This window comes from Chaetomium tenue (assembly GCF_020726465.1).
Source record: "Chaetomium tenue strain MPI-SDFR-AT-0079 chromosome Unknown F5144scaffold_2, whole genome shotgun sequence".
Taxonomy (NCBI): Eukaryota; Fungi; Ascomycota; class Sordariomycetes; order Sordariales; family Chaetomiaceae; genus Chaetomium; species Chaetomium tenue.
The window spans coordinates 2,564,992-2,576,588 of record NW_027117330.1 but is presented as its reverse complement, the minus strand read 5'-3'; the positions used below and the strand labels follow the sequence as shown (position 1 = coordinate 2,576,588).

Sequence of the window (11,597 nt, the reverse complement as noted above, 5' to 3'; positions counted from 1 at the left end):
ATGGTCATGTAACCACGTGGCATCATTCAGAACGGATATCCTCTTCTCAGCGAAGCGCCGACTATCACCGGCGGACAGCGCGTGGGTCCGAGCCGAGCCGGTCCGGCCCGGTCACCGAAGAGCAAGAGAGAGAACGCCCGATTCAGCGACTAACCTCCCAAAAGTCTTGTCCTACGTAATGCGCTTTTCATGCGCCCCCCAAACTCGCCCCTTGTCTTATTCGCGAATTACACTAGCTTGCAGCGGGCGAACCGGGCGCAATCCATTCCATGCACAACATTGACTAGCAGGCGGATACTTGGGCGAACACGTAAAGCCAAGACAGCTTTGGCTTACACCAAGACAGGGCTTTCCCAGCCATGCCAACATGGCTGTCTCACCGCTGGCAGGCTGCCAGACTTGGCATTTGTTTCAATTTGTGACACCACAAAGTCCAGGGCGGATGGGAATTTTGGAGATTCAAGAATGCGGAAAACAACCCAGGGGGAATGGAGAATGTAGAGAGAAGGCGAGGATGGAAGAGGGGGGAAAGAGTTCGAGTGTTAGGGAAGTCGGAATGAGGAATAATAAATGACCGGTTTGATGCACCAGAGAACCCCCAAGTCTGTGGAACTGTACACGGTCTCCTGTGCTACGGGGCACATGTACACAGCGTGTACCCTCCCTCAAAGGAACAACGTTACCTTCCCATCCCCACGCTTCGCCGTGTCTTCACGGCGGCGGGACTGGGGCATTTCGCCGGGGAATACAACAGAGTTCGTCACTCGGAACAACCGGGATGGGAGGGGTACTTCAATGGTACGTATCCAGACACACGGGAATGCCAGCGTTGGCCGAGTGGATTCCCACCGATCAGAATCTCGAGATTGCAGAGATAAGGTTATCATGGGGCCCACGACCCTGCATTTCCCTGCCCGGTTGTTGGCTCGCTCGGAGTCGCACGCACGTGTGCAAGTGTAACCACCGTATCGCGACACGGTTGAGACGAGATAGTGTAGATCGAGCGATAGGGGTTGAGTTATCTCGAGGCCTAGATAGGCTTCTGAACATGTGAGACGGTGCGGAATACTTAAAACCTGAGGTTTCCCATGTCTTCGTTGTTGTCCTCAGTGCACTTGTTGAATGCGCCAGCACCACTCAAGCGTCCCCACTCGGTGTGCTTTCGACCGAAGGTTACATCGACCGACTCCACGCGGAAGGTCGGTAACGCGAACCGCAGCGGCGGGTGTCGCATGCGCAAACATGGGATTTCGACTTTGGCCATCCTGTCGATCACATGCTGTCTTTTGTCTCGTCATCGTCTAACGAGTTGGGGACGTTAACGACGACGACGACGACAACGACGAAAACAACGACATGGTCAATGGCCTCGATGAGTTGAATGGGGGGGGGGGGGGGACGGATGCCTGGGGGCCACTTGACAACCTGAATAGCGAGTGCGTCAGTCTGGGAGAGCGAAGCGGGAGAGAACCAACGGACCGAATCCAGGTGCCTATCATTGACGGCCGCCAATGCATGACCAGTTACCTTTAGCAACTCGAGATAAGCGGAGCGCCGAGGATGGATGATCGGAAGTTGAAGACTGGCCCAACCCGCGTCCGGCAACTTGCAGTGAGCGGGAGAGGCTGGGGGCACCCTGCGCTCACTTGCCAAATTCGGAATGACCCGGAGGCGAAACCGAGTGTTTTCCGCATACTGGACCAGCGAGGTCGGAGGCTGGGCGAGAATGAATCGGGTCGAGCCGGGTGAGGAGTCAAGACTTTGACGGATTTCTTCCCCCCGAAAGATAAGCCCCACCGACCCGAGGTGCGTTGTTTGGGACTAGCTCCCGTTGACCAGAGTTGACCCCGCCATAAAATTACCAAGTCGGATTTATCCATCGTTGGAGGCGGCCAATCGATCCCCGCGGATAAGTTATTGAGAGCCCCGCAAGCGCGACCCCCAACCATGAGTCGTCTGAGGCCGTCCACTCACGGCGTCGCTGACAGGGGGAGGGCACGCGAGCATGCGGAGTATGCCATCATGGAGAGCATGGCTTCTCCAAATTCAAGACAGCAGTTGCCAATCATGATGCAGCATTACTATCGATAAAGACGACGACAACTCGAAATGAGCAATGAGGCTATTGCTGATGGGGTATGGATGACGGGAAATAGAGGAAATAGCTTCACACACTGGCGTGGCAAATGCAGTGGCAAGACAATGATCATCGCTGCACGTATGCAAATTGGCGAAGACAAGCCGGGGAGGCCGTAGAGTGGTGTGGGCATGGCTGGCGTGGGATGACAGGTGCCGCTCTTCCAGAGTGAGCGAAAACCGGCGCGGCTAGATGGCAAACCCTCGCCAAGACATGGCCACTCGTCCCGCAAAGGGGCGCCCCTCGTGTGGGGATGCAGTCAACTTCGCCGCATGTCCCTGTCCCACACGCCCAACTGAAGTTGGCCCAGTTGTGAAACGGAGCTACGAGTTGCCCAAGCCTCCAACAAGCAGCCGCCTCTTTCGGTCGACCTGTCCGCGGAGCAAGGGTAACGTGGTTTCGCGTCGTCCCATCTGTCCTTCGTCGGTCTCTGTCACCCCCACCATCTCATCCCAGACTCTCTGGTATATAGTCTGGGCTCCTTCCGCCACCTTGCGCTTCCTCGACTTCTCTTTCCCTTCCTCATTCTCGCAGCAAAGTTTTGAGTCGACAGCGATAACCAGGAATACAACCTCATCGCCACGAACACTTCGACCAACAAACTAGCCACCATGTCTCACCTTGCCAGCGAGCCCGAGTTTGAGCAGGCCTACAAGGGTGAGCCGAGACAATGCCGCTTAGCATTTGACTTGCGACCCGGGAGCTGACATGAATGTTCGCAGAGCTCGTCCTCACTCTCGAAAACAGCTCCCTTTTCCAGAAGAACCCCGAGTACCGCACTGCGCTCAAGGTCGTCTCGATCCCCGAGCGTGTCATCCAGTTCCGCGTCGTTTGGGAGGACGATGCCGGCAACCTCCAGGCCAACCGCGGCTACCGTGTGCAGTTCAACTCCGCTCTCGGCCCCTACAAGGGCGGCCTGAGGTTGCACCCCTCTGTCAACCTGTCGATGTAAGAAAAAACCGAAAAAAGGAAGACCCAAGTGTCAAGGGTAAAAGCTGATAAAAAAAACAGCCTCAAGTTCCTCGGTTTTGAGCAGATCTTCAAGAATGCGCTCACGGGCCGTAAGTCGAAACAACTCAAAAAACGGGATTTTTGACAGCACTTGCTAACATGTGGGGCCAGTGATGATGGGTGGTGGCAAGGGTGGAGCCGACTTCGACCCCAAGGGAAAGAGTGACGCCGAGATCCGTCGCTTCTGCGTCGCCTTCATGCGCGAGCTCTCCAGGCACATTGGTGCCGACACCGACGTTCCCGCCGGCGATATTGGTGTGTCGGGCCGCGAAATCGGCTACATGTTCGGCGCCTACCGCCGCGAGCGCAACAAGTTCGAGGGTGTCCTCACCGGCAAGGGCCTCGACTGGGGTGGATCGCTCATCCGCCCCGAGGCTACCGGCTACGGCCTGGTGTACTATGTCACCCACATGCTCGAGCTCGCTGGCGTCGGCAACTGGGAGGGCAAGCGCGTCGCCATCTCGGGTTCCGGCAACGTTGCGCAGTACGCTGCTCTGAAGTGCATCGAGCTCGGCGCCACCATCGTCTCGCTTTCCGACTCCAAGGGCTCGCTTGTGGCGGTTGGCGACGGCCACGTCACGGTTGAGGATATTGAGTCCATCATGGACCTGAAGGTGAAGCGCCAGTCGCTTTCTGCCTACACCACCAAGGGCAACCTCCAGTACATCGAGGGCGTCCGCCCGTGGCTCCACGTTGGCCAGGTTGACGTTGCTCTCCCCTGCGCGACCCAGAACGAGGTCAGCAAGGAGGAGGCGGAGGGCCTGGTCGCCGCTGGCGCCAGGTTCGTTGCCGAGGGCTCCAACATGGGCTGCACGCTCGAGGCCATCGAGGTGTTCGAGAACGAGCGTCGGGTGAAGAAGGGCGATGCCATCTGGTACGCTCCGGGCAAGGCCGCCAACTGTGGTGGTGTCGCCGTCTCGGGTCTCGAGATGTCGCAGAACAGCCAGCGCCTGGCGTGGACTAAGGAGGAGGTCGACCAGAAGCTGAAGGACATCATGAAGAACGCCTTCGACCTCGGTGTCACGACCGCCAAGAACTACGTCGAGTCGAGCGAGGGCGAGCTCCCCAGCTTGGTCGCCGGCAGCAACATTGCCGGTTTCGTCAAGGTCGCCCAGGCCATGCACGAGCACGGCGACTGGTGGTGAACGGGCGGCGACAATCAATCGGATTTGGCGGAGTGCGGCGTCTCTGATGCTCTAGCGCTTTCTCAGGCCGGTCGATGAGCCGTTTTCTTTTTTCCTTTTTTTGCCTTTTTTTTACTGCACGTTTTTTGGCCGGCGTTTCTTGGGGTGTTCCCATCAGGATGGAGTTGGGATCGGACGAGTTAACGACATGATTCCCTGGGTTAACTGGCTGTGGGTTGTCGATACCTTGGTTTCTTGATTCAAGCGAGAGAGCGAATGGATGTATAGAGGGATCTGCTTTTTACATAGCAATGAAACCGTTAACTATTAAACAAAGTGTCCAGCGCCAGAGATGCGGATAAGCACGCCATGGCAGATTTGAATGATCCAGGTGACCTCTCATGGCCCAATCATGCCGGGGTCGAAGATAAGCCAAGATCCACCCCTACGTGTCGTGCCTTCCATCTTGATCCGTGCTGTGCAACGCCGATAAGCAACATGCTACGGCCCGTTGCGGCACTGATATGGGCAAGATAGTGAGATTACGGGATTGATCCTGCCGAGTTTGCGGTAAAAATGTGCCCGGGAAAACGGGGCTTTCAAATTCGGCAGGACTTGCCTTGCCCTGACGAGAGATGATTTTGTGGCAGTTGAGACATCGCAAAATGGCAACAGCGATGTTCTTGGTGGTTACAAATATTCGCACATACAACCGACTCAACTCCGCTTTTGTGAACTCGGGGTTTGATGTGGCCCGTTCCGCCTCCGGCCCGCCTGTATGAACCTTGCATCGTCAAACGTTATCTAACTCATGTTAAAATAACTACAGAATAGACTAGGCCAATTGATGGGACGAGTCTTCCGAGAACTTTCACAGCCTCACGTTTGAGAAGCTGCTGTAACACCTCCGGGCCTTATTATAGTCCTTTTCGTTCAGCTGCCCCTGGGCCGCCCTCAAGCGGCACTCGGCTCGAATTCGACTTTCAGGGTCACACCCGTGACACAGTACACAATCCCACAATCTGGAAATAACTACACAGACATACGTACATATACACATATCTTGACACTTTGCCAACGCCTTCACAATGAAGGACCGGCGCTTGACCAACGAATATTTTCAAAGACCAATGGTTCGGGCACTTGAAGTTCGAACTTCGAATATCACGCGGCCGGGGCGGGAAAGAAACGGCAAGAATCCTTCACGCCCACTGTTTGAGGCACTGTGATTAAGGTTTGGGCACGGCGCGGTATGCAACGGGGACGCCGCGGCAGTGGTTCCCATGGGTCACGCAGTCTGCGATCTGAAAATGCGTCCGAGCTTGGGGGGCTGAGCGACACAGGGCTGAAAGTCTGGGGGCCGAATACAAAGTAGGAACAACAGGGGTTGCTGACCACCACTTCACGGGACTGATTCCTTCTCACACAAAATGTGGAAGGTGGGAGGGGTGGCTAGTCACGGTACCAGAGAGCGAAATCTGTCGGACATCCATATTGGTGCTCAGCCATCATATGGCCGTTCCCGAAAAAGGATGCAAACTGATGAAGTCTCACCGAAGGGGACGCAATGGCGATTTGCGCCCCAGCGAGCATCGGGCACCGCCATTGGATTGGGGGGAGAGGGGGACTTTGGGTCGATGGCGACAGCCTATCACGACATGGGTGGTCTTCGTTTCCCGTCCAATAGCGCCTTCAGCGCAGTCCACACCCTAGCCGACGACGAAAACGGGTCGTTCTCCGGAATTCTCAGGTCTCAATATTCAACACCGAATCACTCACCTCCTCTCGGGCACTCGGGGTTGCATGCGGACCCGATTACATTACCCATTGATCGACATATGCGAAGCATGATCTGCCAATGATGGTGGTAGAAAGCCCATTGGAGTGGTTCGCTGGCTCGCTGGGCGCGAGATGGCGACGGCAATATTCCTCCGCACGCTATGGCATCGTCATAGACCCCACGGGGCGATGGTGTTCATCGTAGGGGAAACTCGCAGACGCCACAAGGCAGCAACCGTTGCCGAACCACGACAGCATGGGATCGTCCTAAAACTCCGACATTGGATGACACTAAAACAAGGGTGATTCTCGTGGCTGTGGTTCCAGAAAGCTGTGGCCTGGCCGAACCGTGCTGACGGGTTCTCCACCACATACCCCAGCTGGATCCTACCCTCTTGCGGCAAGCACTTGGCCGCGGTATTCCGGCCAATGGCCGCCCCGTTCGGTGTCGAGACTTATTTTTGCCCAGCCGAAAGATGGTGGGCTGAAAACTGCGCCCTGGTCGGCTCCATGAGCCGAGGGGGCTAGCTAAACCGTTCCTGTCCTTCCACAGGGCGAGCATGCAGATGGTGAACAGAGCCGTGCCTTCTGCTTGCCTGCATGTCGATGTATCCGGGGGGCCGCTTTGCCCGGAAAGGCCAAGTTTACGATGGGGCGTGGTCACCGTTATGTTGCGGGCTATGACTTATCAAGACGATGTTCCTGCCCCTGACTCGTGTGGTTACCTTGGATTCCTAGATATCAATCCCCCATTCCTCACCTGAGACTGCCGATATTGTTTCCGGTCACGTCCAGTCTAATCCTGTCTTCCCTCTCTCTCAAGTTCTGCCCAAAGTCCTTGAGTCTTGCATACCCACATCCTTAAGTTGAAGTATTATCACCTCGAGAACTGTCTAGAAAGAGTATTGTATCACAGGCCAGAGCAGACTGTGCTCTCACCAGCACCATGGACAAGTCATCCGCTCGAAGCCCGTCCGGGTCATTGCAGGTCAATGGCCTGCTGTCTCCTCCTCTCACACCAGACCCAAACCACAGAGCCAACGCCATGGGCATCATCGACGGTGCCTTTGACGACGTACGGCCGCCCTCCCCAAATCCTAGTGTATCTTCAAGCACAGGGTTCAGCTCAGACCCCCGACCCTCCTCAACCTTCACAGCAACCTCCCAAACATCTTCCCATACCGCAGCCTCCTCCCCAGACCTAAGCCGCGACGACCCGCACCCCCTCCCACCCAGCTACGCCGTCCACGACGAGCACGAATACAACAACAACCACAACAAGCCCTCCCTTACCACGGTCACAGCCACGGCCACATCCCCCACCTCCCCCATCTCACCCACCGCGCACCGCGCCAGCGCCAAGCCCCGGCCGTACACGGACGGGCGGCAGGACGCGCCGTTCCCGCGGCTGTCCAAGCCGGTGGAGCTGCTGCGCAGCGCCTACGACGTGGTGGTGATCGGGTCCGGGTACGGCGGCGGCGTGGCCGCCTCCCGCATGGCCCGCACCGGCCAGTCCGTCTGCCTGCTCGAGCGCGGCCGCGAGAAGTGGCCCGGTGAGTACCCTGCCGGTGCGATTGAGGCGGCCAAGGAGCTGCATTATTCGGGGACGTTCTCGCCGGGGTGGGTGAAGGGGAAGCAGGTAGAGGGGGGGGATCCGACCGGGTTGTATCATTTGATTATGGGGAGGGGGCAGAGTGCGGTGGTGGGGAATGGTGAGTTTTGGCTTTTCTTTTCCTTTCTTTTCTTTTCTGATACTGACTGTTTGATAGGGCTTGGTGGGACAAGTCTAATTAATGCCAATGTGTTCATGGAGGCGGATAAGGAGACACTAGCGATGAAAGCATGGCCTCCTGAAATTCGCGAGAATGCGGACGAGTTGGATAAGTGTAAGTCTTGTCAGTCGCAGGTTGTGTAAGTCCCAATTTACTAACGCGATGCACCAGACTACAAAAAGGTGGAAGAGGTCCTTGACCCCCAGGAGTACCCGGCCGAGTGGCCTGAACTCCCCAAGGCCAAGCTGCTCCAGAAGCAGGCCGAGCTGATGGGGCTCGGGGGCAAGTTCAAGAAGGTGCGCCAGACCACGCGCTTTATCAATGGCCCCAACAGCTGCGGCGTCGAGATGTCGCCGTCATCCCTGACCGGCCAAGACGCCACGGGCGTCAATGATGGTTCTAAGAACACCACCCTTGTCACCTACATCGCCGACGCCTGGAACTGGGGCGCCGAGCTGTTCTGCGAGTGCGAGGTGCGCTACATCGAGGAGGACAAGAACGGTGAAGGGTATCGTGTTTACTTTGCTTGGCACGGCCGGAATAGGGGGCTGTTCAAGGCCAACCTGCATGGCGACCTGATGTGGGTGCATGCGAAGAAGGCCGTCTTCCTTGGCGCCGGCGCCATTGCCTCGACCGAGATCTTGCTCCGGAGTAAGGCCATGGGGCTCGAGATGAGCGACGAGGTTGGCCAGAACATGAGCGGGAACGGAGACATGTTGGCGTTTGGGTAAGTGCTAACTACGAAACAACAACTAAGGATCTGGTGTCTGACAAACAATAGGTACAATACCGATGAGACCGCCAACGCCATCGGACAGGAGTGTCCGTCGCCATACCACCCCATTGGCCCAACCATCACGAGCGTCATCGATTGCCGGGAGGACGAGACCAAGCCTGATTTCAACCCCTTGGACGGGTTTGTGCTCGAGGAGGGTGCTATCCCGCATGCCCTTGCCCCTCTCTTCCAAGCAATGATCGATCTCATGCCGGGGAAGAAAGACCCCCAGAATGACACGCTTATCGAAAAGACCCAAGCGGCCCTGGCACGGTATGGTAGCAGGTTCCTTGGGCCCTACTACAAGAACGGGGCGGTGCAGAAAACACAGGTTTACCTTATTATGTCTCACGACAGTAAGATACCCAGATCGTCCCTTTAAAGCCTGACAGGCACTAACAACGCTATCTAGGCAACCAAGCCGTCTTGTCGCTCAAGGATGACAAGCCAATGCTTGAATTTCTCGGCGTCGCCCGGGGTCATCATGTCAAGAAGCTCAACAAGTTGCTTGAAAGGGCTACTGAGGTCGTTGGCGGTACCCTTGTACAAAGTCCCTTTTACGAGCTGTTGGGCCAACAGGTCACGGTCCATCCCATCGGGTATGTAACCCTCCACCAACCCCCCCTTCTCTTGTGCCACCAACAGGATACGACCTAACCTTAAACTTTAAACACAGTGGCGCGTGCATGGCCCGAGACAACACTGGTAAAACCGGTGTAACCAACCACGTTGGTAAAGTATTCAGGGGAAGAAATGGCGAGACCCACGACGGCCTGATCGTGACGGATGGCTCGGTAATCCCCACGGCGCTTGCTGCCAACCCTTTTGCCACGATTGCCGCGCTTGCTGAGCGCTCAGTTGAGGCATACGCCAAGTCTCAGGGTCTCACCATCAGCGAAGAGAAGAATGCCATCTTGGATCTCCTCGGCGAGCCGCAGCATAAGCCAAAACGCATGCGGCCGAGCCACAAGCGCGAGCAGATCAACGTCCTGGAAGAGCAGGATAGCATCAGTGTGGCTAATAAGGTCATCCGCAGCGCCCGCGATGTCAGCGCGAGTGGTATTGGCTTCACCGAGGTCATGTCGGGCTTCATCCACCCCGACGAGGACCTCAAGGAAGATAACCAGGAGACGTATGAGCTCGCCCATCGCATGGCCAAGTCGCTCTGCGAGAGTGGGCGCTTCTTCCTGAGCGTACAGGCGTTCAACACGAAGGAGATGGTCAACCACGCGCAGCACCGTGGTATGCTGACGGGTACCTTCGTCTGCCCGGCCATTCGAGGTTCGCCTTTTATGGTGCAGCGCGGAGAATTTAATCTCTTCATTCTCAACAACAAGGCGCCGGGCACTCGTAACTTGACGTACGACTTCGACATGACCGGCGTCGACGGCAGGAAGCTGCACTTTCACGGCTACAAAGTGGTCGACTCATCCGTTGCCCTGGCCCCGTTCCAGTTCTGGAAGGCCACGAGCACTCTGTATGTGACCATCAGCCAACACGTGCCTTACATGTGTGCCGATCTCGACGACGAGGATGCCTGGCGCCGGGCGCCTGTCATCGCCAAAGGCATCATGCACATTCAGCCTGCGGACTTCTTTTCGCAGATCAACACCATGACGCCCACTGGCAGCAACCTCCTCAAGAAAGCCATCAGTGCGGCCAGCTTCCTGACCTACTTCACGCGCAAGTCATTGTCACTCTTCCTCTCACCGCTGACGCCCCTGGAATATCCCACCAAGACCTTCAGCGGCTTCATCAACCACACGCCCGCCGACAAGTCCGTCGAGATCCTCGCGTCGGACGGCGTGTCCTCGCGCATGCACATCTGGGAACCAACCCACGTCCCCGGAAACGACCCCAAGAACATCCGCAACCTCTTCATGATCCCCGGCGCCTCGGTCGACCACCAGATCTTCGCCCTCCCGACCATCCCCTACAACGCCGTCAACTACCTCACCCGCGCCGGCTACCGCGTCTTCGTCACCGTCCACCGCATCAGCCAGCTCATGATCGCCGGCAGCAACTGGACCACCTACGACGCGCGCCTGGACCTCAAGGCCTGCCTGGAGCACATCCGCGAGGTATACGGACCCGAAAAGATCTACACCATCGCGCACTGCATGGGCAGCGTGGCGTTCGCGTCGGGCCTCCTCGACGGCACCATCCCCGCCTCCTGGATCCTCGGCATCACCTGCTCACAAGTATTCATGAACCCAGTCTGGGGCCCAACCAACATGGCCAAGGTCATGGCCGGCCCACTACCCATGGACCGACTATACGGCCTCTTCGCCGGCAGCTGGTTCTCCTGCAGCACCTCGCACAACGACACCCTCGTGCAAAAAGCCGTCAACCAAGCCCTGCGCCTCTACCCGCAAGCCCGGCGCGAGATGTGCAACAACGCAGCCTGCCACCGCACCTCGCTCGTCTTCGGCCGCTGCTGGAACCACGCCAACCTCAACGAGGCCACCCACCGGCAAATGGACCGCTTCTTCGGCGGCGTCAACATGCGCCAGCTCAACCTGCTCATGAAGATGGGCTACGAGGGCCACGTGATGGGCAACGCGCCGCTGTACGAGCCGCTCACCTCGGAAAGCAACATCGAGCGCCTGCGGGGGATCCCCGTCATGCTGTTTGTCGGGCGCGACAACGCCGTGCTCTCGCCCGAGGCCACCGAGCGCACGTACGAGACGCTGTGCGACGCCTTTGAGGATGGTGAGTACAAGCGCAAGGTGGTGCCGGGGTATGGACATCTGGATGGCTGGATGGGCCGGAATGCCTGGAAGGATGTGTATCCCTTTGTGCGGGAGGAGGTGGATCGCGTGACAAGGGGGGAGGCGTATGAGTTTGTGGAGCCGGAGGATCGGTTTAAGGCGATGGTTCATGGGGGGGAGTTGTTGTATTGATTGATTGTGGGTTATGAGGAAGGGTGGGAGTGGGAGTGAGTGTGTTTGTTAGAGGTGGTGGGCGGACGGAGTTTTGGATACATACCCCCTGATATG

At 57.3% G+C, this 11,597-nt stretch overlaps 2 protein-coding genes across 2 annotated transcripts; both read left to right on the top strand.

Moving 5' to 3' along the window:
• Nucleotides 1-2,748: 2,748 nt before the first annotated feature.
• On the top strand, nt 2,749-4,293 carry F5144DRAFT_483061 (NADP-specific glutamate dehydrogenase; the record flags this gene model as incomplete). Its single annotated transcript, XM_066785368.1, has 4 exons — nt 2,749-2,794; nt 2,860-3,085; nt 3,149-3,198; nt 3,260-4,293. The coding sequence occupies 4 exons, from the start codon at nt 2,749-2,751 to the stop codon at nt 4,291-4,293; spliced, it is 1,356 nt and encodes a 451-aa protein (XP_066646527.1).
• A 2,704-nt stretch (nt 4,294-6,997) lies between these two features.
• F5144DRAFT_545088 (uncharacterized protein) lies at nt 6,998-11,501 on the top strand (the record flags this gene model as incomplete). Its single annotated transcript, XM_066787339.1, has 6 exons — nt 6,998-7,763; nt 7,821-7,937; nt 7,995-8,550; nt 8,605-8,954; nt 9,011-9,197; nt 9,275-11,501. 6 exons carry the CDS (start codon nt 6,998-7,000, stop codon nt 11,499-11,501), a joined length of 4,203 nt encoding a protein of 1,400 aa, XP_066646526.1.
• Between the last annotated feature and the right edge of the window lie 96 nt (nt 11,502-11,597).